The sequence below is a fragment of the Musca domestica genome, unplaced genomic scaffold (assembly GCF_030504385.1).
Source record: "Musca domestica strain aabys unplaced genomic scaffold, Musca_domestica.polishedcontigs.V.1.1 35, whole genome shotgun sequence".
Taxonomy (NCBI): domain Eukaryota; kingdom Metazoa; phylum Arthropoda; class Insecta; order Diptera; family Muscidae; genus Musca; species Musca domestica.
The window spans coordinates 4,747,067-4,774,709 of record NW_026712315.1 but is presented as its reverse complement, the minus strand read 5'-3'; the positions used below and the strand labels follow the sequence as shown (position 1 = coordinate 4,774,709).

General features: G+C 33.4%; 7 protein-coding genes across 10 annotated transcripts; 5 read left to right on the top strand and 2 right to left on the bottom strand.

Annotated features, from left to right (window-relative positions):
• Positions 1-1,258: 1,258 nt before the first annotated feature.
• Positions 1,259-2,717, top strand: LOC101898072 (DNA repair protein complementing XP-A cells homolog). The gene is made up of 2 exons (XM_005180225.4): positions 1,259-1,490; positions 1,928-2,717. Exons 1-2 carry the CDS (start codon positions 1,360-1,362, stop codon positions 2,637-2,639), a joined length of 843 nt encoding a protein of 280 aa, XP_005180282.1. The 5' UTR covers positions 1,259-1,359; the 3' UTR covers positions 2,640-2,717.
• A 560-nt stretch (positions 2,718-3,277) lies between these two features.
• On the top strand, positions 3,278-6,317 carry LOC101893854 (F-actin-capping protein subunit alpha). The gene is made up of 4 exons (XM_005180198.4): positions 3,278-3,869; positions 4,097-4,266; positions 4,960-5,133; positions 5,196-6,317. The coding sequence occupies exons 1-4, from the start codon at positions 3,629-3,631 to the stop codon at positions 5,469-5,471; spliced, it is 861 nt and encodes a 286-aa protein (XP_005180255.1). The 5' UTR covers positions 3,278-3,628; the 3' UTR covers positions 5,472-6,317.
• Positions 6,318-7,253: 936 nt separating this feature from the next.
• LOC101893690 (uncharacterized) lies at positions 7,254-7,992 on the bottom strand. Its single transcript, XM_005180197.4, has 2 exons — positions 7,717-7,992; positions 7,254-7,649 (listed from the first exon to the last, which is right to left on the bottom strand). The coding sequence occupies exons 1-2, from the start codon at positions 7,871-7,873 to the stop codon at positions 7,387-7,389; spliced, it is 420 nt and encodes a 139-aa protein (XP_005180254.1). The 5' UTR covers positions 7,874-7,992; the 3' UTR covers positions 7,254-7,386.
• Positions 7,993-8,917: 925 nt separating this feature from the next.
• On the top strand, positions 8,918-10,292 carry LOC101893521 (large ribosomal subunit protein mL54). Its single transcript, XM_005180196.4, has 3 exons — positions 8,918-9,092; positions 9,170-9,315; positions 10,070-10,292. The coding sequence occupies exons 1-3, from the start codon at positions 8,999-9,001 to the stop codon at positions 10,229-10,231; spliced, it is 402 nt and encodes a 133-aa protein (XP_005180253.1). The 5' UTR covers positions 8,918-8,998; the 3' UTR covers positions 10,232-10,292.
• Positions 10,293-10,813: 521 nt separating this feature from the next.
• LOC101893352 (acidic mammalian chitinase) lies at positions 10,814-15,105 on the top strand. Its single transcript, XM_005180195.4, has 4 exons — positions 10,814-10,977; positions 12,532-12,991; positions 13,047-13,294; positions 14,307-15,105. Exons 1-4 carry the CDS (start codon positions 10,899-10,901, stop codon positions 15,029-15,031), a joined length of 1,512 nt encoding a protein of 503 aa, XP_005180252.1. The 5' UTR covers positions 10,814-10,898; the 3' UTR covers positions 15,032-15,105.
• Positions 15,106-17,883: 2,778 nt separating this feature from the next.
• LOC101893192 (acidic mammalian chitinase) lies at positions 17,884-20,308 on the top strand. The gene is made up of 5 exons (XM_005180194.4): positions 17,884-18,031; positions 18,103-18,276; positions 18,346-18,616; positions 19,217-19,440; positions 19,506-20,308. The coding sequence occupies exons 1-5, from the start codon at positions 17,971-17,973 to the stop codon at positions 20,168-20,170; spliced, it is 1,395 nt and encodes a 464-aa protein (XP_005180251.4). The 5' UTR covers positions 17,884-17,970; the 3' UTR covers positions 20,171-20,308.
• Positions 20,309-20,470: 162 nt separating this feature from the next.
• LOC101892556 (glucose-6-phosphate exchanger SLC37A2) lies at positions 20,471-25,837 on the bottom strand. Of its 4 annotated transcripts, none has more exons than XM_005180192.4 (7): positions 25,722-25,837; positions 24,569-24,859; positions 22,251-22,408; positions 21,632-22,188; positions 21,157-21,507; positions 20,889-21,090; positions 20,471-20,820 (listed from the first exon to the last, which is right to left on the bottom strand). In XM_005180192.4, the coding sequence occupies exons 2-7, from the start codon at positions 24,688-24,690 to the stop codon at positions 20,657-20,659; spliced, it is 1,554 nt and encodes a 517-aa protein (XP_005180249.1). In that variant the 5' UTR covers positions 24,691-24,859; positions 25,722-25,837; the 3' UTR covers positions 20,471-20,656. The 4 variants fall into 4 exon arrangements, with proteins under 4 accessions (XP_005180249.1, XP_005180248.1, XP_005180246.1 ...); XM_005180191.4 differs by lacking the exon at positions 25,722-25,837 and adding an exon at positions 25,355-25,525; XM_005180189.4 differs by lacking the exon at positions 25,722-25,837 and adding an exon at positions 25,080-25,209.
• Between the last annotated feature and the right edge of the window lie 1,806 nt (positions 25,838-27,643).

Here is a 27,643-nt window from a genome sequence, read left to right as displayed (position 1 = left end):
ATAGCTGAAAGCCATGGTACAATAAGGAGGTAGAACAGCTTCGTAAAACAACAGAAATACACCTCTGAGGCGATGTCCGCTTCCTGTCAGAATTATTCAAAATTATAGCCAACAAGTTTTTTTCATTTATTTTATATTTTTTGTTCCTTTCTAAAATGAGTCAAATAGAGCGAAAGATGAATGAAAAAAGGCGCGCCCCCATTTTAAGTTTCTTCTTATCATTGATTTTGAAACTATTTTGCTTTTATTTTTCAAAACAACAAATACAGACACAAAATTGGCAGAAATTTGCCGACACTTAGAGAAAATTGTAATCAGCTGGGAGCTCTACCTTACCTTTTTATTGTACCATGCCTGAAAGCCATAAATAAATAAAAATATTTTTCTAAGCGTTGATGCATCCCAAGCGTTGATGCATCTACCTGTATTTTTCTGCCATGCTACTATGTCTACTCAGCCTAAAAAAATTGTTAATTTTATTTGATTTCAGTACATAAAAAGACTTGAAGGTCAATTATACACATGATAAAATTAAGAAGAGATCCGGTCTGATGGACTTACTAGCCGACTATATATATTTTTCTTTCTAAAAGTAGAAAAAGAATAAGAAACCATTTTCAGTGAATCTGGTAAACAACTCCAGACTCCGTAAATTCGAACTGGAGGAACGTTAATTTGTACATTTTGAGAATTCCTTAATTGAAAGTTCCATGTTGTTACTCGATAATGTTGTATAAGTTAAGAATAGTATGTAATTCTGGAAAGTACATTGTTGTATTTTGTGGCTCACATTTCTTCTGTCAAAAATGCCAAAAGTGTTGATTTTTCACGTTGAAGATACGATTTTAGCTTTGACCTGGAGCTGAATTCTAGTTCTATGAAAGTATGAAATGAAAAATATTTCCTTGATAAAATTTTTCATTTGAAATTTCTTTTCTTTATAAAAGTTTTCATTTCACATTTTTATAGAACAAGAATTGAGGCCCTGCTTCACCCTTTATATTTCTACCCTGTTACCCACTAACAATTTTAACATCTTTTTTTATTGCTATATTTTGAATTTGTTATTAAAAATCCTTTTTTATTATAAAAACTATTGATCCATGAAATTGCTACATACCAACACAAGAATCCATCGGCAGTTGCATTACGGCATAATAGTATGTAGGCGTCATTATATCGATGAACTTGCTTGCTAGTGTATACCCTACATAATGTGTAAGGCCCTACAAGACCGCGTGTTATCAATTCTTGTGAATGAACCAAAACGACACGCAGAAGAAGAAGCCGTTTTGTTTATACCGAAATCTTGTCGAAAGCAAACAGAAACAGTTATTTGCGCGTAAAAATAAATAAAAAATGTCTGAGACCGAAGTATCTGAGAAAAAACTAACAGAAGCTCAAAAGGCACGCATAGAAAGAAATCGTGCAAAGGCTTTAAGTTTGCGGCAAGCTAAATTAGTAAGCCATCCGTATGCACTGGCACGAAAGTAAGTACAAGCGTTTTTGAGTAGAACAGTATGGGTTGGATTTGTGCAATTTTATTTATTAAAGAATCACTCACAATAGCCATGACAATTGCTCTGTTCCAGAACCTGTAAGAATCTACCGTTTTTGCTTTTTTCGATATGTTAAGAAGAAATTTAGCTATTGTAGTTTAAAGTTTTACATTCGTGCATTTCTGGAATAGGAGGGTATCAATGAGGTTTACTTTAACAAGACCGAATCTGTCCGTTTTCCTACCCAAGTTTGCTAGTTTCTTTAAAGACTCACATAATCAGGGAAAAATTCTTACCACTTGATAATATTTTAAAAAGAAGATAAGGTTTTACTGATGCTTTCATTTGACATAAAGATCTATTTTACTGTCTTTTAAGCACTCCATATCATGAATTACCCTATTTACCATGTTGTATCTCCCCCTTAGAGATGTCAACTGTCCCGAAAGCAACAGCTCAGTTATCAAAGTTCAAGGAACAAAATATGTAGATAGCGGTGGTGGTTTTTTAATTGAACAACCAGCAACTGGATCGAAACTTTCCCAGGCTAATGGTCCATTGGAGGAAACAGATGCACCCAAATTGGTGGACGATGCCATTAACATACCTGTGAAATACGACGAATGTTTGGAATGTGGAGAAATGTTTGCCGATTCATTTCTTATGAACAATTTCGGTCACTCTGTTTGTGACAAATGTCGCGACCAAGATGGTGAACACTCCTTGATCACAAGAACCGAAGCAAAAGCAGAATACTTGTTAAAGGATTGCGACTTTGATAAAAGAGATCCTCCATTACGTTATATCAGTAGAAAAAATCCACACAATATTCGTTGGGGTGAAATGAAACTCTATTTACATTTGCAAGTACAAAAACGAGCACTAGAAGTCTGGGGAAGTGAGGAGGAGCTGATGAAGCAACATGAACATCGCATTGAGAAGCGAGAGGTTGGAAAGATACGTAAATATAATAAAGAAATGAAGCAACTGCGAATGGAAGTGCGAAGTAGTTTGTATACCAAGGAAACAAAATCAGCTCATGTCCATGAATACGGTGAAGATACCTACAATGAAGAAGATGATACATATACTCACACCTGCTTAACTTGTAATTTTACCGAAACCTATGAGAAAATGTAATTGCTTGTTGGCAGTCGAACTGTGCATGTAAAAAAACATATATATTTTCCCCCCAATAAAACTTGTTACTTTTTGAAATTCTTGCAGAGGTTTATAAAAAATGAGTTGAGTGAAAAAGATCACTTTCTGAATCGATTATTATAATGGATTCAGAAGTTGTAAACAATTGATCTATTCAGTGTAGGATATCGTAATTGTTTTTTTTTTTTTTTGTGAAGGTCTGCGGTATGCCCAAATAAATTATTTCGAAGGAAGGTAATCCTATTAATGTTGGCAGAGGTTTTCTGGATTCTCAAAGAAAATATTTATTAATCCATTGGTCAGTTAATTTTTAATTTTACAATATTATTTCAATTTATGCTAAGTATTTGATTTCGTTTCCATAAATATATTTAAAATTAATGCAGATCTTAAGATTTGTAGAGGTTTTTTGAATTCTCAATATATGTTTTACGTTTTTATTTATCATGTGGTCAACTGCTGGATCTGATTTTAAAATATTATTTTAATTTATGAGAAAATATTATTTTAATTTACCATAAAAATATTTAAAATTAATGCAGATCTTGTTATATGGCAACGTCAAAGTACACCAAAACAAAATGCGTTCCATCAGTGTTGCAGCTTTTTCGTATTAGACGGAAGTCGACCTACATATCCCCAAACAGATTTGTCATCAGTAATTTTTTTTAACAATAAAAGTAAGAATTTTTGGAAGATAGCCCAAAATTCCTATGTTACTTTGGTGTAATTCATTGCAATCTAAAAATATCTCAAACCTCCTTTCACTATAATCGAGATTTTACATAATTTATTGGAGTGTTTTCGTTAGAAAAATTTTCCGGTTGCCACCAAAGAAAAAGTTGCACCTTTTTCAACAACAACATACATAAGTAACCAACAAGAGAAAAAAACCAAAACGGCCAAGAAAGGAGATAACGTACAAATAAGATATAAATATAGGATAGAATTACCATCACCAGCCAGAAATGGAACCCACACAAATTACTGACGCCGAAAAAGTTCGCATTGTATCGGATTTCATTCTTCACGCACCACCGGGTGAATTTAATGAAGTTTTCAATGACGTTCGTGAGTTGTTGAAGAATGATGCACTCTTGAAAGAAGGTGCTAGCCACGCCTTTGCCCAGTACAACAAAGATCAGTTGACACCTGTACGCATCGAGGGCAGTGAGCATAATGCAGTAATTTCGGAACACAATGATTTAGGTAAGTGGAAATGGTGGAAAAGTTACAAGTGATCATTGGATATATGTTGATAGGGGTTAGTGTAGTGGGGGGCAATGTTTTGACAAGAACGAAAAAGTATTAACAAACAGCAGTGCTGCTGTTTTTTATTTTTTTCTTATGACTCAATTGATTTAAATCCGATGATTACTTAATTTTTTCGATAAAAAATGGTGGTATATGTTTTAAATTTCTTTGTTTTTTTACAGGTAGTGGCCGTTTCTATGATCCTCGCACTAAACAGTCATTTAAGTATGACCATTTAAGAAAGGAGGCTAGCGACTATCAGGAATTGGAAGCCGACTCTCCAGCAGAGCCATGGAGAGCTGCATTAGACATTGAAACTTTGGCCTACACTGCAAGCCATTATAGACATGGTGTAAGTAGTCGAAATAATTGTGTTTTAGATTTGCTAAGCTTTTTCTTATTCTTTGGTTAAATCAATAAGTTTAAAAAACGATATGATACTTGAAATACCGCGAGGGGGCTTTGCCTATATGTAGGATCATCTATCTTAAATAATAGGTATGTCTGGTTACTTTTCCTACAGTAACTGTCAAGCAACTTCTTTCTGAGAGAGTGAGGTGGTTTTATTCTCTTTTGCAAGAAAACTGTGAGAAGTAAAAAGACGGAATACCTGCAAAAACTTGCAAGCAATCATCTGATTTATCAAAACAAAGCAATTTGTCCTCGACAAAAAAGTGAATCGAAAAATAAAACAATTGTTCTTGCGTTTTTCAAAATAATTATGTTTTAAAATTTCTTGCTCAAATATACATCCCCGAAAGGAGAAGAAGAAGATTGCAAGAAGAAATTTGTCCAGCAAGATTTGTCAACCTCTCCTTTGTAGATCTTTTGTCTTAACAGATGACTCCGAGTAAGAATTTGCAACAATTGTTACAAATTTTTCGGTAACCAGACTCACCTAACGTTTATTCCGACATTTAAAGAATTTTCAAGATTTTCGGGAAGATGTACATTTTTTCCACTCAGTTGCATAGTACACAATTTTTGTATAACTCTACATCTATTTTTCTTTCCATAATAACCTATTTATGTTTTATGTTCACAGGTGTGTTCAGTATTCGGCAAAACCCATGCCGGTCAAATAACATTGACAATTTGCATTGAGGACCATCAGTTTCAACCGAAGAATTATTGGAATGGAAGATGGCGTTCACAGTGGAGTGTTACATTTCAACCGGGCACAAGCAATGCCGAATTGCGTGGTGTTTTAAAAGTGCAAGTGAGTACTTGCTTCGTCTTCGCAGTATATCTTTTTTCTCATCTGGTTTTCCTTCCTCCTAGGTCCATTACTACGAAGATGGTAATGTACAATTGGTATCATCGAAAGAATGCCGCGAATCGGTGGCAGTTACCAATGAACAGCAAATGGCCAAGGAGATAATACGACTCATTGAAGATGCCGAAAACGAGTATCAATTGGCAATTTCAGAGAACTATCAAACAATGTCGGATACAACCTTCAAGGCTATGCGGCGTCAATTACCCATAACCAGAACTAAAATTGATTGGACCAAAATAGTTTCGTATAGCATTGGCAAAGAACTGAAAACGCAATAAGGACAGCAAATGGCGGAAGCTGAACTGCAGCCGCACCAAACATTTTCACAATCAACTACAACAAGAACATCTACAGCATTGTCATCATCACTACCAACAACAATAGTTCTACTAAAGAGGCCAACCAGTCTTCCTCTGGGAAAATGAAATGGAATTGCAATGTGAGTTGGAATAATAGCATCCATGTATAGCCATTGCAATTGCAACAAATCAGTAAACACATAAAAACAGAACAACAACGATATTGTCATTGTTTCAATGGTTCCTCTTGTTATAGCAAAAGAAAAAAAATATATAGGAACTCTATATATATTAATTTATATATATATGATGTTATTGTTTCCAAAATCAAGTTCAATCAATTATGCATAGCTGAAACACCACCCCAACCTATCCCCTTATTGTGAAGCCTAAAGTCAGCCGCCTGTTGATCGGAGAAAAACTAAATTATTTGGTATCATTATTTTTCTTTAGATTTTTAAGTTCGCAAGTAATGCCTAAAGAAGAAAACAAAATAAACAGCAGTATAAAGCATTTTTTATTAATTGCTAATTTTTTTTTTTATTTTTGAAACTTAATAGTATACAATTTTATAAAATATATTCTGATTAGTGATGTTAAGATAATAACAACAAAAAAAAAACTTAAAAAGCAAAAACCAGCAACACTATCAGCGAACATCAACAATATACAAATGCATATAAATTTTTATATTTTGTTTTAAACATTTCATACCTATACATACATAATTATTATCATTACATTTTTATTTTTATTGTATTATTTCGAACAACTAAAAAGCTACAAAAAAAGAGAAAACAAAACTGTTTTATACGAGTTTTTTTTTATAAAAATATTTATATAAATCTTTGTAATTGTGTGCATATGAAAAAATGGTCCGTTTACTTTTGTTTATAGAAATGCAAACAACAAAAACAACAAATCGATAAAAATAATAAACATATATATTAGTGCAACCTCCTTAAGGATAGTTACATGCAACCAACAAGTTTTTAAAACTTTAAACCACCCCCAAATTAATACAAAACAAAATAAAAAAAAAAACAACCATCCTCTCTTCCTCTTGACGTGAAAACAAACTAACAACAACAACCTTCTCTTGTCAAAAACAAACATGTATCTTAAAAATTATAAATTAAATTAATTAAAAATAAATAAAAAACAATCCCTTCCCTATAAAAGAAAAATACTAAATAAATACAATTTGAAAATAATTATATAAATAAAACACGTTTAGATTAAATAAACGAAAAATAATGTTAAAATATGTTGTTTTTGTTAAACATTGGGGGCATAATTGCAAAAAGGGGACAGTAAATAAGTAAGTTTTCCTATAAAAAGGAGCTTTGTAAGAAAATTTCAAAATAGTTTTTTTAGAAAGGCATTGAATTCTTCAAAGAGTTGGCCCTAAAGATAATATTTTTATGTATGCGTGCTTGTAAGAATCATTTCTTTCTAAGGACATTTTAGAAAAAGTCTTGACTTCTTTCTTTTTTACAATGCGCTAATAATGAACAATTTTATAGAGATGATGCCTCTAAAGATCAATTTGAAAGGAAGAGCGTTTCAATCAATATACATTTATAATGGAAAGGATGCTTCTTAGGACTCTTTCTCACAGATGTGATCCTACTTATGGCAAGAATGCATTTAAGACACAAGATATAGTGCTTCCAATGACCTTTCTTACCGAAGAAGGACATATTGAAAGTATATTCTGATGTTTGTTTCTCAACTCCAGTATTATTGAGAAATCGTATATAGATAATAAAAAGCATTTATTTAGTCAAATAAATCATAAACCAAATGCAATATTATTTATAACAATAATAATAAAAAAAGAATTCTAACAGTACATATTTCGTATTAGATTAAATAAATACGTTTGGTTTCACTATTCATTAGATGGTGCAGAATTTTCCGTTGGCGTTTGTATTATAAATCTTTTGTCGGGCTGTGATTTTAGCTCCAACTCCAGGCGATTTATTATCCAACCAGCTTCATCGCTGCGCATGGCCGAAAAGAACATTTTACCTCTTTCCTTGGAGCCCTTAACTGATACTTCAAAATTAGCCGTTTGGCCATCACATGAATTATTCGAGTCACCTATATCAAAGCCCATATCTTTTATGGGTTCACCCAATAGGCTTACAGCTCCTAAGGGGAAAGCAAAAAGAAAGTACGTCGTTTATTAATATGTTTCTACATATTTATTTGTAATTACCTCTATGTTGCCTCAAAATCTTGAAAGCCGAACGAAAATATTCAGCATTACGTATACGTTCCTCGATTTTCCATCTCATGTACATGACACTTGAAATGCCGGCTATACCAATGTAGACAGCATATTTAGCCAATGTTTTATTTGAAGGGAATCGCATTTTGTTTTATTTATACCTAATTATTGTTATTAATTTTCTTATTTAATATAAAATGTATGTAATGCCGGTCTTTTGCAGAAGAAAAGCAGCAGCAGTCATATCAGCTGTTTTCCCAAAATATTTATTTTCGTTGACATTTAAATTGTAGAGTTGCCAAATTTCAGGTTATTAAAATGCATATGAAGAATTTTTTTGAGATAGTAGAGATGGCCCATTTCTATAAACTGTATTCGGTATTTTTTATGTCGGGCTGAAAGGCAAAATGTTTGTAGAATTAAAAGCACTACAATTGCCGCATATCAACTCCAGAAATTGATACAAAATATAGCATATAAAAAAATGATAATATTCCATTAAGCGGACGAGGTTTTTCTAAAATATAGTAACACAATAGTAGAGGCTATCCTAAAAAATGCTTGCAATTTGATATCATTAAAAATCGATTAAAAAGCGCCAAAGATGAACGAAATTAATGCCTGGATTTTCTCTCCAAATATATGATCTAAACTGTTGAATATTTATATTCCATAGCAAATCTGGTTAACATCTGCGCATAGGCAAGCATAGGAGGCTATAGATTTTTCAAATCATTGATTATAATTTTTTTTAAACAATTCTAAAAAATTTTGTATCTATCAGCTCTATACATGGTAGAATGAAGAAGGTAAAGTCATGCAATCATATGTTCACAATTTTTTTTTTCAAAGTTATAAATTTGACAACATCTCATTGTCAAAATTTATACTTATAAATACATTATACATACTCATAACAGAGATGGGAAACTGTTATCTATCTAGTAAAATTTGACAAGGTAAATTACAGAAAATGATTTTACCTTCTTAATTTTACCATATCTCAGCTATAGCTTTTTATGGTAGCTCTGCAAATACCTTTTAACCATGGTTTCACCATTAAAAAGGAGAGGCACACAACAAATGGACCAATAACCAAACGTCAACACATCGAGAAAAAAAGAGCGGCGATAACACCAAGATTTTTATAAAACCTGGCAACTCTAAGATATTATGACATTTTACGTTAACTTGAGGTTATGTTTATGTAAAAACAACTAACGATTCTGTTGCGGGAGGAAGATTTTTATTAAAAAAAAAATAATTAAAAATGAGTTTATTCAATAGCCTAAACATGTCACTGCAAGTGCTGAGGCAACAAATGTTGGTGTCATCGACCACCACTCTAATACGTACATATGCTGGTAAGGTTTTCCCCTTAACGTTCTCTGTGAATGGTATCTGAATCTTTTGTCCATGTTTTCTGCCCCATTGTTTTTAGCTCCCCCAACAGCCAAGAAACTAAAGAAACTTGGTAAACTGGGACCCATTATGGAAAAGAAAGTTATTCCCGTTGAAACAGATGCCAACAAATTGGTTAATTATGTTTGCGGCAGTAATATCTACAAGACCGGTGAAGATATTAAGGTGGGTATGATTAGTTGGGATGTTAGAGGTGATTATGACAATGAATGAATTGAATACTATACAAAGTATCCAAGGGTTTAAAGGGATGGCTATGGGAATGGTGATTGATGGGAATTTATAAAAATAAAAGGCATTCAATTTGATTAAAACGGAGCAGAGATTGTAATGGCAAAACAAATCTAGGCCGAATTATGGGAGTTGCTAAGGCAAATTTTATTTAAAACTATTTTAAATCAGTTGAAAGATATGTGTTAGACCTATAAATAACTTAAATCTATGATATCCTGCCAAACCGAGTAGCTATATCAAAAACTTCCACTGTTAAGGAATTTGAAATATCAAATTACGGCAAATTATCTAGGAAAATGAGGTTATACTATTTAAAGAACTTAGAATTGGGTTCTTGGTCAAACTTTCGTTCAGTAAAAGACCCTTTATTTCATAATTTCTCGGAGAAACATAAAATAAATAATTACACCCTCTACTCACGAATATTTTACCTTATGGGGTCATTTTAAGTTGTACTGATGTTCTTCTTTACACCTATATATTACCGTAACATTTGAATTTTTAAGATTTTAGATAATATTTTGGTAATAAAGAATTAGATTTGAGCCATGTATAATTTGAGTAGAATGTTGTACTAAAAGTATACTTTGTTCCTTTCTTAATCGTATGCCTTGTTTATAAAATTTTAAAAAAGTATATATTTTCTTTTTGAAAAAAATTTCTAAACTTTTTATTTTTTTTTCAGTTAAAACCTGACTCTGAATATCCTGATTGGTTGTGGACATTAAATGTCGATCGAATTATTCCGCTGGAAGAAATGGATCCAAATACCAAACAATACTGGAGACGACTGAGAAAAATGGCCCTAAGACGCAATAATCAATTGGCTAAACTAAAGAAATTCTAATCCATAGTTATAAGAAATGGAAACTTATTTCCAAGAATAAAGTTAATGTTATTTGTTAAAAGTGATTGTCTCATTGTTATTACAAGATCACACAAGTGAAACAACAGGTAATTGACTACCTGAAGAAGAGCAAATATATATCTACATGCATTGTTTAATGGTTGCACAACTGTTATCTTATCTAAAACATAATTCTGATGATGTTGTAAAATCATCATGAAATTAAATAGCCTTGATGATGGTCACTATTTAAAATTGCAAACAGTATAGTATGACTAATTCTTTGTTTTCTTGTTGAAGATGCATTTATCTTTTGAATGAATCTTGGCTTTCATATTGATTTTGTACTTTCCCATACTCTTATCAAACTTTTTAAGATGTATTCATTTGTACATAAAAAATATATATTTTTATTTATTTTTTTATATTTTTCTGATAACTTGTCTTGTACCTGGCATCGACATATCGTTTATGTAGAGATAGGTTCTTTGTCTATATTGGGTAAATAAGTATAAAACAACATAATGGTCTAAAAGGTGTGTTCCACCTACCGGTCCTATAAATACAAGCTTTCGCACTTAATTGGATTCAGTTGAAACGTAGTAATATCAATTCGAAACAGTTAACGGCAAAAAAGTTATTATTCAGTGTTTTGGAAAAGGCAAAAATGTTATTAAAACTAATTTTATGGACATCATTTCTAGTGGTATGGCAGCAGACGCCGAAAGTTGTGGCCAAGCAAAAAAGTATGTTCTAGTTGTTGTGGCAAATTACATTTGAAAAAAAGAAAAAAAACAATTGTGCAATTTGAAAGAAACGATCTAAAGAATTCTTTCGAAAAAAAATAAATAAAAATCTTCCAAAATACGTATATATATTGACGAGAATTTGGGAGGATATTTAATAATATGTTAGTGATTTTATTTTATAGTATAATATGGGAATAGACCTTGTACCTAATATATTTCGTTCGTTCCTTCCTAAAAACTTGTGATTTGAAATGCTGCATGGATGAAGCCATTAAATATTTAAAATCATCATATCATTGCTGGTATCTATGCTTGATACACCATAGATACTAGAAGCCTTTTTACATTCCATTATGACTTTGACATAAGTATTTGTTTTTGCGATTTTGAATTTAAGTCAAAAAATTATACAGAAAAGGAACATTATTCTCGTTTCTTAATTATGTCGATTTTTGGCCTATTTTCAAACCAAAAAGCATTTTAAAGTGGAAGGGCAATATTCGACCTTCAGGTTCATTTTTATACCCTACACCAAAAGGTGGTCAGGGTATTATGTCTTTGTGCATTTGTTTGTAACAGGCAAAAGGAAGCGAGATAAACCCATAGTTCCTTTTGATGATCTGCATAAAATCACATTCTGAGTTGATCTATGCATGTCAGTCAGTCAGTCCGTCTGTCCATGTATTTTGGTAAACAAAGTACAGTTCGCATTTATTACCCGATACAGATGATATTTTGCACAAATCATTTGTTTGACCAAGGACGAACCCTATTGAAATTGGAGATAATAGATAAAAATTTAGATATAGCTCCCATATATATCTTCGTCAAATTATATCCCATATATATTGCTCATCCGATTTGTTATTTTTGTCCTCCGCAGCCGTGATATGCACTCTGTAACAACAATATTTGGGGAAATATATCAAATACAGCTCAGAAATACCTTTGCTAAATTTTATCGAGATCGGTTCAGATTTGGATATAGCTCCAATATATATCTTTATCCGATTTCAAATTAATTGTGCATAAAAACTTTTAATTGTTATGTGCAGCTCTACTAAATTAGCAAACAAAGACTAGACAAAATGCATTTTGAACAAATGGTTTGTGTCAACAATACATAGAGTAACAGTTCATGGCAGAGACATGTTAATATAAAAACCACAATTACAACAACGGATAACAAATAAAAATTTGAAAAATCCAAAATTTTGGTTTCAAAGTTCTATTCCAAGGGCCTTTCCGAAAATTTGCACATTGCCTTAGCGGTTTAAATCAGTTAACATTGGTATCTATGTTGTTATGATATCGTAACAACAGAGGTATTTTCACAGGGTTACCATATTTAGACTCTGTCTTGTCCTATCTTTACACTTCTATGTCTTTGTAGCAAATTGATGTAGGGAATCATAAAGTCGACCCCGTCCAACTTTAAGACTTTTTTACTGTTTTTTTTTTTTATTGTCCTTAATTTTGTAATTTTTGTTTTATTGATTAGCAATAATAATCCTCAAAGTAAATCCAAAACCTATATCTCCTTCTTTTCAGAAAACGTTGTCTGCTATCATGGCACTTGGTCCACATACCGTCAGAGTTTGGGTAAATTTGATGTAGAAACTCACATCGATCCATATCTCTGTACCCATCTGATGTACGCCTTCTTTGGCATTAAAGAAAGTGGCGAGCTGAGAATTATAGATCCATATTTAGATCTGGAAGATAATTATGGACGTGGAAATATTAAAAAATTCAATGCCTTAAAGCTAAGGAATCCAACACTGAAAACGTTGGCAGCAGTTGGTGGCTGGAACGAGGGTTCGAAGAAATTTTCCATTGTTGCTGCTGATGCAGCTAAGCGCGAGAAGTTCGTTACCTCAGTGGTGCAATTTTTACAAAAATATGGTTTTGATGGCATCGATTTGGATTGGGAATATCCGGGACAACGTCACAAATTGGAAAATCAAGATCGTGAGAATTTTTTGCAGTTACTGAAGGAATTGAAGGAGGGGTAAGTTGGTGTATTTATGTTTGGATTTATTTAGTTGATTTTTTCCTGCTTTCAGCTTGGAACCATTCGGTTATCTCTTGACGGCAGCTGTAGGTTCTGTAAAATCTTCAGCCGACATATCATATGATATTCCGGAAATGATGAAATATTTGGATTTTGTCAATGTCATGGCCTATGATTTACATGGTCCCTGGGAATCGGTGGTGGGTATTAATGCCCCTTTGTATGCCGGCCCGCAAGATACCACTGATCATTCCAAGCAGATGAATGTTGATGCAATTGTCAAATATTGGTTAAGTAAAGGTAAATCGGATTGAAATATTTTCCACTGTTATTCCGGGTTTAGAAGACATTTGAGGAGAAGAGAAAAACCTTAAAAAAGTCGTATAAATCCTTAAATGGTCGGAACATACTCAAGTCCTGGAAACGGTCATTATTAAATGGATCATTTTCAAGAGGTCTTATGTTAATAAACGAACATCGGAAGGTCTTCCTTAAGTCATTCTCATACAAACTTTTTACAGGTATAAAATCGTATATAAGTCTTTCATACATTGAAAGTATCCCATGAAGAAAAAGCTTGCTAATCTAATTTTAGCAGCTAATCAAAGTCCATCTCCCCATGGAAACCCGGTCCTTCTACAGATAGAAGAACTTCCAAGAGTAGAAAGCAGCTCTTGCAATTGAATACAGTATATCGAAAACCCTCAAATAACCATATATAAATACAATCATCCAAAATGTCCCCTTTAATTTGAAGACCTTTAGAAAATTTCTCGATCCATATAACCCTTACATACAACGTCATATTCTGACGTCCATACAATATTTTATGTAAAGAAGGTATCGTATAAATCTCCTTCTATTGACCTCCAATATACCATTATAAAAAAGACCTCCAAAACTTGTTCTATTGATAAAAATACAACCAAAGAGTCATTTTTAAATAGATATCCTTCAATACATCTTTTACAGATTGAAGACCTTTAAAAGACGTTCTAAAGATATAAACTTATAAATTTTCAGTTTATAGGACACATATAAACAACTTCTATTTATAGATAGGCCTTTTCTTATAGAATGCCCTTCAAAGTTATATTTTTTTAAATACCTCCTCTGTTAATTGCATACCCTCTAAAGGTATTATACCCTTGATCTTTAAAAGATAGAACATCTTTCATGGGTTCTATATAGTAACAGACATAAGCCTTTGTGGAGACTTCTAATTCTACAGTCGGGAACCTTAGAGGACTCTGTCAAGGATTCACATGATCCCAATATCTTTATTAAATTTTCTCTCATTTATTTTTTCTAGGAGCCACTCGTGAAAAATTCATCTTAGGTGTGCCGTTCTATGGGCGCTCCTTTACACTGGAAAACCCGAATGACAATAAAGTGGGTGCACCGCATATTGGCCGTGGATTGGCTGGCCAGTATTCCGTGGAGCCTGGTGTCATTGGCTTTAATGAGTTCTGTGAAAAATTACAGCATGAAAAATCCCTCTGGCATTTGGAATGGGAACCACAACAAAAAGTGCCCTATGCCTATAGTGATCGTAATTGGATTGGCTATGAGAATGAAAAGAGTATTGCATTGAAAGCACACTATGTGGCTAAAGAAGATCTGGGCGGTATTATGGTATGGTCCATAGAATCGGATGATTTCCGGGGGACTTGCAGCAAGAAACCATATCCATTGTTAAATGTGATCAATGACATCTTAAATGGTGGAGTATATCGACCAACGAACACCCCTACAAAACCTGAAGCGAATGGCTTACCGAAGAAACCAGCAAATCTAATTATTAATAACAATAAAAATAAAGAATCTATGGGGAATGTGGCCTCGAATATAAATTACGTTGCGACGAGTGGTACATCGCAGTGCCAGGGCAAATATGGTTATATTCGTGATTCCAATGATTGCGGCAAATTTTATTATTGCGACAATGGCATTGCCCATAGCTTCCAGTGTCCACCATCGCTGTATTTCGATTTGAATAATTTAACTTGTAACTATTCCGGCATGGTGAAATGTTGAAAACAATGCGCAACATTCATTAGTAAGCGAAAAAAAAATGTAACAAATATTTGAAATAAAATTCTCGAGATGTATCTATTCCCTTTTTTTATCGTCAATGAATCATTTCATTCAAAACATTCCACAGAGATAAGGCAGTTCAAAAGAAAGGCGAGGAGAAATCTATGGAGTTGTTGAGTGGATAACTTTTTATTTATTTATTTATTTATTTTTTTTTTTGATTTCATGGGAGCCTGCAAAATATGCCAATGACCCAAATAAGGTTAAAAGATAGCTCGTTTTTGAAAGGCCTGCGGGAGGTGGGGTTTTGTGGTTCAAATCATTACCTGTGCAAAATGTTTGGCATCTTAACAGCCCATCATATTTTAGAAGATAACAATGATTTTTTGTTTGTTTGAATGAGCAAACTATTTACTAAAAAAACACGAATGCTATTCGCAAAAATAAAGTATAAAGATAAAATACATAATATGTTCTGATTCTAGGGAAAGATGTTGCAATTACTCACAATCAGTTCGACACCTATGCTCCCTATTGTAGAATTAACGCTCTTTGTAAAGGTTTAATTTTAGAAAATGAATTAGATGTTAAAAAATGTAGATTAGATGTTAAAAAATGAATTATGTAATGTAACTAAAAAAAACCATCCAAAACCTTGGAATGCCTTAATAATGCAATTTAATATTGTATATTTAATTAATAATATTTAATATTTAATTAATAATGCAAGAAACTGCATTTGGAAGGTATTTACATTTTAAATCCTCTAGAAAATAGATGGAAGGGTCGATCTTCCACAGAAAAATAGACTCTTAGGAGGATTATTATATTAAAACAAGTTAAATAGAAACAAACGTTTTTGCCAATCAGATGTTTTTGCCAGCCTTGAGTAATGATTATTCTAACTGTTTACCGTTTATGGAGGAGGCTTCGAAACAGTATCAATCCTAAGTCTGGTATAAATATTACAACATGTCATAGTTGGACTATAACTTTTTACTTTATATGAGATATGTACAATTTTTTGGAAAATGTTGAAATATATCTGAGGTACCAGATATAATGGACCGAAATAATCCAATTTATCTAATACAGATAAAAATATTGGTATGTGCAAAATTTGAAGGAAATCGAACATTTATATTCAATTTTATACGAAATCATAAATTACATATTCACATCAGATTTCTGGTTAAGATAAATATTTAGATATAGCAAGTTGTATAGAATCACCGATTTGTTATATATATATAAAAATATAAGAAATCGTGACCCTTTGTGGGTGATTTGCCAGAAATCTACCATCTTTACAACAGATTTTGCGTTAGCAAAAATGTTTGGATGTGAAATTTGAAACTATTTGGATGCTTATTTCGCGATTCATGAGCATTTTGTTATTAAAAATTTCGAACCCTTTGTGGGGGAAGTACCAGATGGTTTACATCGATGTATCCCCTATTTACAGCAGATCTTGTGTCAGTAGAAATAATGAGAGTGTGAAATATGAAGAGAACCGGATGTTTATTTTGGATTTTATAATAGTTTTGGTTATTCAAAACTTTGACCATTTGTGGGGGAGGTACCAGAAGGAATGGTCCGATCTCTACCATCTTTATAACAGAACTTGTGTTGATGGAAAATTGAGATGTACCAAGTCTGAATGGAATCGGACGTTATTTTCGCGTTTTATGAGCTCAATAGGAGCTCAAAATTTTGACGCTTTGTGGGAGAGGTATCAAAAGGAGTGGACCGATACATACCATCTTTACAGCGATCTTGTGTTAGTAGAAGTAATGAGATGTGTGAAATATGAAGAGAACCGGATGCTTATTTTGGATTTTATGATCGTTTTTATTATTCAAAACTTTGACCCTTTGTTTGGGAGGTACCATAAGGAATGGCCCGATCTTTACCATCTTTATAACAGATCTTGTGTTATTGGAAACATTCAGATGTACCAAGTATGAATGGAATCGGACGTAATTTTTATGATCTCAATGGGTACTCAAAATGTTGACCCTTTGTGGGGGAGGTACCAGAAGGAGTGGATATATTCCATCTTCACACCAGACCTTGGGTTAATGAGAATATTGTGATTTGTGTAATTTGAAAACAATCGAACACTTGCATCACATTTTATAAGTGTTTTAATTATTCAAAATTTTAACCCTTTGTGGAGGAGGTACTTAATGGAATAGGCCGACATTGTCAATTTTAGCACCTGACCTAGCACTAATGCAAAAAAAAAAAATTGGAAAGTTGGAGCAAAATCGTGTTATCCTTTCTCTTTCTGTGCAATAATTTTTTTTCTTTGAAAATTTTGACATTTTGTGTGGGAGGTACCAGAAGGAGTGGACCGATATTGCTCATCTCCAAACTCGATCAAAGTTTGACAATAATATTACGATGTAAAAAGTTCGAATCAAATCGGATACTCCCTTCGAGAGTTATCGTGCGCACCAGCCAAACAGACAGACGGACGGACAGACATCGCTAAATCGACACCAAATGTCCTGAAACGGATTTGGTCCAAATAGACCTATAGTCTTAAACCCTTATTTCTATGAGGCACGTCTTGGCCGTATCAAATGATATATACTCTTTCTAGCTATATAGTTGAGGGTATAAAAATCTCACGCATGAAGTCCACCCGATGAAGGTTTTGAATATAATGGAGAAACACTTCCCTTGAAATACAATATTTAGAAAATCTTATATTGTAACAAACAAAACAAGAATCCCCAATAGATCCGCAATCTTATGATTCGAATATATGGCCACAATTAAAACATACGACCACAATGGATAAGAATGCAAAAACAATACCCAGAAAAACTTCCGAAATCGTTTATGATGTTTTTTAGAATATATAAAAGGTATATAAAAGCGAATTATGGAAGGCATTTGGTAACAAGCATTTTAAACGATAAGTAGACACAATGAAATTGCTAACACAACTGGTAATACTATACTGTTTTCTCGGAGCATTTGGCTGCAATGGTTAGTGTCATATTTCATTATCCATTTATTTGTGCTTTTTAATTTAAAGTAATTTTTGTTTTTGGATTTAGGAAAAATAATTAACTGTTACTTTGGCACCTGGGCCAACTATCGTCCCGGTCTGGGTAAATTTGAACCAGAAAATATAAATCCCCAGCTGTGCACCCATTTGAGTTATTCCTTCTTTGGCATAACGGAAAATGGAGCATTTAAGATGTTGGATTCTTGGTTGGACATGGATTTAAGTATGAAGTGTTGAATTTTATAGGTCCTTTTTAAAACCTTCTAAATTTAATTCTTTTTTTTTTTCAAAGATTTCATTAAACGTACCATGGCCCTAAAGGATGCCAATCCAAATCTTAAAGTTTTGGCAGCAGTTGGCGGTTGGAATGAGGGATCAGTTAAATATTCTCAAATGGCTGCCGATCCGGCCAGACGTAAAACATTTATTCAAACATCATTGGATTTTATAAGACGACATGGTTTTGATGGCATGGACTTGGATTGGGAATATCCGGCTCAACGCGGTGGCTCAGTTGCAGATAAACAAAATTTTGTCCAACTTTTAAGGGAATTGAAAGAAACGTAAATACAAATTAGAAGGACTACACAACGTCTTCGAAGGATAGAAGGCATATGAAATGTCTTCTGTGAATAGAAGAACGTTGAACGTTGAGAACGTCTAGAATACGTATGGGACTTCCTCTATGTATAGGAAACGTATGAGGCGTCTTCCGTGTTTAGAAGACGTATGGAACGTATTCCATATTTAGATGACGTATGGGACTTCTTCCCATACCTTTTCTAAACATGGAAAACTTCCCATACGTCTTCTATACATATAAGACGTCTCCTATTTCGTCTATACATAGAAGACGCTTCATACCTTTTCGATATATAGAAGAAGTTCCAAACGTCGTCCGATGTCCCGTTCGTCTTCTATACGTATGGGGCATCTTCAATGTGTAGGAAACGTATGGGGCGTCTTCTGTGTATAGAAGATATCTAAATGAGACGTCTTCTATGTAAAGAAGACGTATGGAACGTGTTCTTCTATGTGTTAAAGACGTAAAAGAAGTCTTCTATGTATAGAAGACATAAAGGACGCCTTCTATGTATAGACTTGCAGAAAGTATTTTTGTTTAGCATAGCATGTATAATTCTGATTTCTCAACTTAATTCCAGCTTCAAACCCCTAAACTTGGAACTTAGTATTGCAGTGGGTGCATCCCCAAACACTGCCTCTGTGTCCTATGACATCCCCAACATTGTAAAATATGTGGATTTTATCAATGTCATGACCTATGACTTGGGCATGGCGTTTGATGGTGTACTGGGTTTCAATGCCCCGCTCAGAGGACAAGGTGAAAATAATGTTGAAAATTGTATTTCATATTGGTTGAACAATGGTGAGAATACAACATCTTTTTATGGCTAAAAAGTATGGTTTCCAAATTTTTTTTTATCACTTCAGGTGCTTCTACATCCAAATTGGTTTTGGGCTTGGCATTTTATGGTCGTACATTTCAGTTATCAAACCCAGAGCTAACCACACCTGGTTCTGCCTGTTCCGGAGCTGGAGCGGCCGGTCCATATACACGGGAACCTGGTTTTATGGGTTACAATGAAATTTGTTCCCTGTCAAGTGGATGGACAAGAGTATTTGATGATAGTCATGGTGTACCCTATATGTTTAAGGATAATCAGTGGATTGCTTATGATAATGTTCAAAGCCTCGAATTGAAATTGGATTATATGAATGCTTTAAATTTGTCGGGTGTAATGCTGTGGTCAATTGAAACCGATGATTTTCGTGGAGAGTGTGGTGAAAAATATCCTCTTTTGAATGCCATTAATCGTAAAATAAAGGGAGAAGGGGGAGAACATGGGGAAATCCATTCCACAACTAAACCCTCAATTTCAACAACTACAAAACCAGTGACATCGACTACAAGTATTGCACCGCCTCTGGGAGATGTTTGTCCAAGTGATGGTTATTTTACTCACGATACAGATTGTAATCGTTTCTATCAATGCATAGGAGGTAGTCGTCATGATTTTACATGTCCTCCCAATTTGCATTTCGATTTGAATACACTGGCATGCAATTGGCCAAGTTTGGCTAACTGTGGATACTAGGTTTTGGTCTTTTATTCATGGACATTAGCTTAACAACTACCCCACCAACCTCTCACTTTACCCAATGTTTCTCTTTTATGATGTTTTTAAATTTTATGTTTTTTTGTTTGTTTATTTTTTTTATTTTACAAATACATTTAATCGACAATAATGTTATGATATAAAATCGTATGGCTTTCAGTTAACAGCAAAAAACATTGTAAAACTAAGCCTCAAATATAAATACAAAATTGTTTTTTTTTTTTTTTTAAACTTATAAATAGTAATCAAAAAATAAAATAATTAAACAAAAAATAATCGTGGCTTAAAGTCATAAAATCCATCTTTTTTTATAAATTTTAAAATTGTGATTGTTGACTTTTTTGTTGGAAACAGATCAGAGATATGATTGAGAAGGCATTGTTGTTAAATATTCGTTTATATACACACATATACGGACGCACGCACACACATACATTTTCAAGAAACAATAACAAATCATACAAATTATTCTATGCGTATTCGTGATCTGGTCACTCTTGTGCATTCCTTTTTAACCAATCGAACCAATAAAAGCATTGCAATGAAATCCGATATAATTAACATATAGAAAACATTTTGCCAGCCAGCACTGGAGATCATGCCGGCCATAAGAGGACCCACCGCAGCACCTGATGATAAAATAGAAATCAATAAAGAAAACCATTTAGATATGTTAAGTTGCATTTCCGTGTAGTACCTATGGATCCAGTGCCATCTATAATGGCTGTGACTGTGGCCAAGGCCTTGGCATTACCCTCCAATGAGCTATGTTGACCCAGCTCGGCACTCACAGATGTGGTAATTAAAGCGTAGGGTCCATTTACCAAAAAACCGGCAACCATTAATAAGAATACACTAACAAATACTGAGGTGGCTCCATATTCTTGATAAACCAAAAGCTAAAGAGGGAAAGAGAACTCGATAGAGGTTTAAGAGGCAGAAGTTTGGGATTTGCACTAACTTACCACAGGTGATGCCAGGAATAACATCACTGTACACGTTGTGGCTGACATACCCGACCAATCGGATATCATACCAGCAACAATAGCACCAAATATACCACCCACATCAAAGAGTATGGATAAATCGGCCGATAGGGTAGGTCCCAGCGTACTCGAAGATTGTATATATAGTGGCAGCCAGTAAAGGAATGTATAGCTAACTAATTTGGAGAAAAATAGGCAAAGTGAGAATTCTATAACACCCGGTATGAGTAGGGCATCTTTGAGGCCAATTGGTCGTTCGCCATGGGCATTGCCATGGGCTGTGGGTCGATCAAGGATGGGGGTTCGTTCCGAGGGGCGATAATTTACATCCTGAAAAGCAAGGAAACAAAAAACAATTTTATTTATTTATTTTTTTTTTTGATATTGTTTTTTTTGTGTTTTAAAAACATAAAAATTTAAAAAAATTTTCATTAACATTTCTAGTTATACTCACCGCATCATAAGCATTATCCTCAATATCCGAATCATTGGGCGGTGATCTATCCACCACGGTACTCGATGCCTGAGGATTACATCCCACCATTTCGGGACAATCGACAAGGAATAGAAACAATACAAAACCAATAACGGCAATTATTATGCCCGGCATTATGAATGACAAGGCCCAATCCTTTTCCACATACTGGGCTGCGATAAGGGTACCCAATATGTTGCCAATCGATGTGTGACTATTCCATATGCCAAATATTAAACCACGTTTCGATTTGCCAAACCAACGGCCAATTAGTGCAACAACACCAGGCCATCCCGTTGTTTGACTTATGCCAGCACAGACTTGTACAAATATAAAATACGACATTGCATGAATACTCCACGTTTTGGCTATGCCAAACAAATACGAAAAGACACCCGAAAAGATCATGCCAAATGCCAAGAAGTAGCGTAGTGACACACGTTCTGCCACAAAGCCTGACACAAACATGGCAGCGGCATAGGAAAACAGAAAGGCCGAATCCAAGGCGGCAAATAAGGCAGGAGCATTTGAATCATCTAAAGGAGACAAACAAATTATAATAAAAACTATCGAATTTAAATTTTCAAAAAATACCTACCAAATGGTGCATAGCCACAATCGTTTGATGACGTGTTGTGCACTACTGTGTCACTGCAATTTGTGTGCAAAACCGATTTGACAACAGATATCGGTTTACGGGACATATGATAACAAGTATAGGCTAAGTAGGTCAACACAAAAGTTGACGCTTTGAATCTGAAATAAAAAAACAAAAAAATTGTTATTAGATTCTTTGCAGAATTAAAAATTAGTCATGTTAAAATTATTCCATCGCTTGCAAAAATTTAGTCGTCAGATAACAAGCGTTTTGTAAAATAAGAAAAACAAACATATGAAAGAGCCTTATTTACATAAAGATCACATTGTTTGTAATTCGTGAATGATGCAAAAACGGAATTAATGATGCATCTTATTTGGTGTGTCTTTTGTTTTGAGTCACCAGCAGATAACAAAGGCCTTAATTACTCTCATAATAAAAAACTTTGAAATCTTAAAAAATAATTCAAATTTTTAAAAGGTCTCTAAAAGGTTTGAATGTTCGCAAAATAGCCTTTCGTTATACAGGAAAAGTTTAATAGGGCAAATATCTTGAGAGTATCTTCTATCTCTTTAATATGTATCCAAACAAGTATAATAGTATCAGTCGGTTTTGCCGACAGATGTATACACCCAGCCTAGAGTTATGATTATTCAAACCGTTGACCCTTTATGAGAGAGGTTTTGAAGCGATTGTACAATATTGACCAATTTGTATTGGACCTAAGACTGGTAAAAATATTACAAAGTGTCAGATTTGGACTATATCGACTACTTCCTTTACTTTATATGAGATATGTGTAATTTTTTGGAAATGTGGAAATATGCGTGAGGTAACAGATATAGCGGAACGAAGTATTCCATTTTTATACTGCATCTAATACAGTTAAAAATATTGGTATGCGCAAAATTTAAAGGAAATCGAAAAATTATACATCCAACATTATGCGAAATCATAAATTCCAATAAATTACATATTCATATCAGATTTCTAGTTAAGAGAAATATTTAGATAGAGCAAGTTGTAAATAATCGCCGACTTGTTTCGCAAATATGACAAATAAAAGTTTTGGAAATGTGAACCTCTGTGGGTGAGGTACCAGAAGGGATTGGCAGATCAACAGAACCTTTGTGGGGGAGGTACCGCAAGGAGTAGACCGATATATCCCATCTTCACACCATATCGTGGGCTAATTAAAATATTGTAATGTGTGTAATTTCAAGAGAAGCGGATGCTTATTATTATTATTATTTTAAACCTTGGTGGGGGAGGCACGAGAAGGAATTGTCTGATCTCTTCAATCTTTATAACAGATCTTGTGATGATAGAAAGATTTAGATTTGCCAAGTCTGAATGGAATCGGATGTTACTTTCGTGCTTTATGAGCTTTATGAATATTCAAAATGATGACCCTTTGTGGAGGAGGTACCAGAAGGAATGGACCGATATTTCCATTCTTCACACCAGACCTTGAGCTAAAAAAATATTCTGATGTGTTTAATTTGAACACAATCGACGCATACATCACATTTTATAAGAGTTATAATTGTTCCAAATTTTGACCATTTGCGGGGAGGTACTTGATGGAATTCAACGATATTTTCCATTTTCACACCTGACATAGCACTTATGCAAATATCAGGTTATGCAAAGTTAGAGCAAAATCAAATTATCCATTCTTTTTCTATACAGTAAATTATTTATTTATTATTTTATTTATTTATTTTTTTTGAAAATGTTGAAATTTTTGGGGGAAGATACCAAACTCGATCTAAGTTTAACAATAATATTACGATGTACCAAGTTTGGATCATATCGGATATTCCATTCGAGAGGTATCGTGCGCACCAGTCAGCAGACAGATGGACATCGCAAGACCGACTCCAAATGCCCTGAAACGGATTTGGTCTAAAAAGACCTACGGTCTAAAACCTATATTTCGATAAGGCACGTTTGGGCCGTATCACATGATATATACCCTCCCTTTCTAGCAATATGGCTGAGGGTATAAAAAGACATATCTATAGACCTCTACAAGGTCTAGATTTAGCAGACCTCCTTTCTTATGGTAAGAGCTGTAGATTTTTTTTTATTCTGGCATTATATATCTTGCATTATATGTTTTGTCAAATCCATATTTCATTTGCAATATAAGTTTTTCTGTTTCTATTTAGCTTTAAAAGCGATTCCAAAAAGACATCTACAATGCTTACTACTTAAATTTCAACTTCAACTTTATCATCAACACCATTAAGTGCTCTATAAAGAACATTTCTTAAAATGAATTGTTTAAACATTTTATCTTCAACTCTACTTACATTGTTTCTTTTTTCCATCGTAGTTGGGGACAACAGCTACGTGCTAACTTTTGTACAGCCAATACACCCACTGGGATGTCATTGTAACTATGGCTCATCCTACGGGTGCGATGTGGGCTCATGGAATCGGGGAAAAAGAGTTTGTATAGTTTACTACCAACCAGTTTTATCCACTGGTCATCAAGGGGTAGCAGCTATCGCACAAAGAAAACACAACACTTCGATGAACCGCGCCGTTGTTAAAAATGAACTTTACTGTGGATAAGAACACTTATTACGTCAAATATTAATCTGAAAAAGAAATTAAAAATATTTATGACGTTTGCAAATTGTATTTAAGAAACTTAAAAAAATGGTTTTCTTTTTTATTTTGGCTATCAGTTACCAAACACGCAGTGATAAGCAATTTAATGAGGGTAAAAGACAATTGATTAGAAAGACCAAAGCCGAAAAATAACTTTGCTTTGACTGTTGCTTGCGTTGTTTATTTTTTGTTTTTGTAAACACACACAGATGTTTTGCTGTTTCTCGTTTTACTCTCTATCAAAACTATAGAAGAAGTTCGCCACTTGCTTTTATTTTGAAGGTTTTTTTTATCGGTTATCTATGTTTTTAAGAGGAACTTTTACACATCAGCACCACACCACACACCAATAGACAATGAAAAGATACAGCGTCTTCGAATGCTGTTGAATGTTGATGGAGATGGTGAAGAGAAGTCAATGTCATCTCGTAGCAATTTTTTGTTAACTTTACCGAAAAAAAATTAATGATGATAAAACTCACAAAGTGCTGGTGGTGGTGGCAGAGGACAAAGAAAACAAATTCACTGTTTCGTTGTGTGTGCACAGGCTTATCGTGAAAGAAAATACACATAAACAAGTTTTTTTAATGCATGCACTGAATCATTTGTGATTTGTGCCACTTTTTCTCCAAACCAACAATGAAGTTCACACATCACCCATAAAAGAAAAAAAAAACAATGCAAATTTATTATCAAACGCCCACATGAATTTGTTGTTGTTGTTTTGATTGATGAATTCTGCGTTGCGTTTAGAAATTATTTATTATTTTAATTTACTGATTTCTTTATTAATATTCAAATAGTGTGTTTTTAACAAAATGTCTTTAAAAACACAACAATTTCCCTTACTTGTTGATAGAATAACTATTTTTTTTGTTTAACCGGATAAATAAATAATGTTTGGTCAGTGGCCCAATGTTGTGGCAAGTGACGGCGTTCGTATCAGAGACCAAAGTCACACTGAACTCCATAAATTTGAAGGCGTTGATATATTAAAATATATTTAAGGCCTGTTTTATTTGTTCAACCCATGGTACAATAAAAAGGTAAGGTAAAGCCACCAGCTGATTATAATTTTTTTCTAAGTGTGCCCGACTTATGCCAAATTTGTGTATGTATATATTGTTTTGAACAATGAAAACAATATATTTTCACAAGCAATGATTGGAGACACGTGTATTGCGGCTCGCGAATTAAATCTGTTAACTTGTTTAGCCATAAAATTGAAGGATTGAACAGTTTGAGTCATATTTTTAGAGAAAATCCAGACATTTCATTCATTTTTCGCGCTATTTTAAAAATGAGGAAAAATAAGAAAAAAATTAAAACAACTTGTTGTATATAATTTTGAATGAGTCTGACAGGAAGCGGGCATAGCCTCAGGTCTGTATTTCTGCAGTTTTAGTTTTAGTTTTTCAGATTCTGCAAAAAATCTGCAAATTTCTACGATATCATAAAAGGAAAATAGGTTATCGTAGTAAAGAGTTGTACATTCTTTATGCAAAATAAAATACGTCCATGTTTACCATGTTTACATTATTTTTAATATATTTACAATGGAAATTGCCATAATCCACTGGATTTTCGAAATCCATGTACTATTTATGGTAGAATTAAGAAGGTAAAGTCATGAACTCATATGTTTATATATTAATTTTTTTCAAAAATTATTCATTTGACAACATCTTATTGTCAAAATGTTTATTTATCAATCCATTGTACATACACAAATCAGAGATGTAAACCTGCTTTTTATGCAGTGAAATTTGACCAGGTAAATTACAGAAAATGCAAAGATGGAAATGCTTATTTGAAATTATTTTACCTTCTTAATTTTACCATGATACTATTATGTAGGATGCTTAAATACTTTACTTTTGCTTTTAAATGGCTTATTTCGAGTTTTGGCCCTATGATCCTTTATTCTTTTCCGAAGAAGAAAGTAGACAGTGAAGAAACGAATTTTTTTCTGCGTTGAGTCATTGCATTTTTTTTTTTTTTTTTGAAAAATAACAAAGTAAATGATATAGTTTAACTTCGATCACCCCTTTTCATTCCATCCATGAAGTTGCTCAACTTCAAAGAAACTACAAAAATGCAACTCTGTGCTGGAATCTTACAGTGTCAAATAGACTTATAAATATAAAACATTTGGCTTTGTTCATTTTAAGGGCACCTTCTGTAATTGTCACGAAAATCCAGCCATTAAATTAAGGCGAGAATACATAAAAGTGTTTTTTTTCTGTTATATGTCACCGGCTGCCTTCTTCGTAAAAAACAAATGAAGTAGGGCGACATAGTTTAAATTGTGGGCCGAAATTGAACCAAGTCAACCTTAAACTAATTTGTTCTTTTATTTACAAAAAAAACAGCTGATGACTTATTTTGGAAAATATCCTTCTTTGTGTTAGCACCTTTAAGTGAGGATAAACATCTTCTATGTATTCTCACTTAAATAAAGCTAATTCTAAAGGTACGGTCACACTGGGCAAATATTTGATCGAAATTTGTTTTCCCATATTTGACTGAACAAATGTGAAATTCATACAGAGTTGATTCGATGTTTACATTACAGTCAAATATTTGACAGATTTTGTTTGTTCAAACAGTCACCAAATAACGTCAAATAGTGCTATGGGGAAACATGTTTGACACATGTTCACATTCGTAAAATATATTTTCCCAATAAATTGTTTGATCAAACTGTGAGGAAACATAAATTTATTTGGCCGAGAGAAATGACAGAGAGAGTGAAAGAGAGACATAAAGAT

Coding starts and splice junctions, on each gene's coding strand:
- LOC101898072 (XM_005180225.4), top strand. CDS start 1,360: ATGTCTGAGACCGAAGTATCTGAGAAAAAACTAACAGAAGCTCAAAAG. Junction 1,491..1,927: donor CCGTATGCACTGGCACGAAA/GTAAGTACAAGC, acceptor TCTCCCCCTTAG/AGATGTCAACTGTCCCGAAA.
- LOC101893854 (XM_005180198.4), top strand. CDS start 3,629: ATGGAACCCACACAAATTACTGACGCCGAAAAAGTTCGCATTGTATCG. Junction 3,870..4,096: donor TTCGGAACACAATGATTTAG/GTAAGTGGAAAT, acceptor GTTTTTTTACAG/GTAGTGGCCGTTTCTATGAT. Junction 5,134..5,195: donor GTGGTGTTTTAAAAGTGCAA/GTGAGTACTTGC, acceptor CCTTCCTCCTAG/GTCCATTACTACGAAGATGG.
- LOC101893690 (XM_005180197.4), bottom strand. CDS start 7,873: ATGCGATTCCCTTCAAATAAAACATTGGCTAAATATGCTGTCTACATT. Junction 7,650..7,716: donor GATTTTGAGGCAACATAGAG/GTAATTACAAAT, acceptor CTTTCCCCTTAG/GAGCTGTAAGCCTATTGGGT.
- LOC101893521 (XM_005180196.4), top strand. CDS start 8,999: ATGAGTTTATTCAATAGCCTAAACATGTCACTGCAAGTGCTGAGGCAA. Junction 9,093..9,169: donor TCTAATACGTACATATGCTG/GTAAGGTTTTCC, acceptor CATTGTTTTTAG/CTCCCCCAACAGCCAAGAAA. Junction 9,316..10,069: donor AGACCGGTGAAGATATTAAG/GTGGGTATGATT, acceptor TTTTTTTTTCAG/TTAAAACCTGACTCTGAATA.
- LOC101893352 (XM_005180195.4), top strand. CDS start 10,899: ATGTTATTAAAACTAATTTTATGGACATCATTTCTAGTGGTATGGCAG. Junction 10,978..12,531: donor AGTTGTGGCCAAGCAAAAAA/GTATGTTCTAGT, acceptor CCTTCTTTTCAG/AAAACGTTGTCTGCTATCAT. Junction 12,992..13,046: donor CTGAAGGAATTGAAGGAGGG/GTAAGTTGGTGT, acceptor TCCTGCTTTCAG/CTTGGAACCATTCGGTTATC.
- LOC101893192 (XM_005180194.4), top strand. CDS start 17,971: ATGAAATTGCTAACACAACTGGTAATACTATACTGTTTTCTCGGAGCA. Junction 18,032..18,102: donor CGGAGCATTTGGCTGCAATG/GTTAGTGTCATA, acceptor TTTTGGATTTAG/GAAAAATAATTAACTGTTAC. Junction 18,277..18,345: donor TTGGTTGGACATGGATTTAA/GTATGAAGTGTT, acceptor TTTTTTTCAAAG/ATTTCATTAAACGTACCATG.
- LOC101892556 (XM_005180192.4), bottom strand. CDS start 24,690: ATGAGCCCACATCGCACCCGTAGGATGAGCCATAGTTACAATGACATC. Junction 21,508..21,631: donor AGGATAATGCTTATGATGCG/GTGAGTATAACT, acceptor CTTGCTTTTCAG/GATGTAAATTATCGCCCCTC. Junction 21,091..21,156: donor TATTCCTGGCATCACCTGTG/GTAAGTTAGTGC, acceptor TTCCCTCTTTAG/CTTTTGGTTTATCAAGAATA.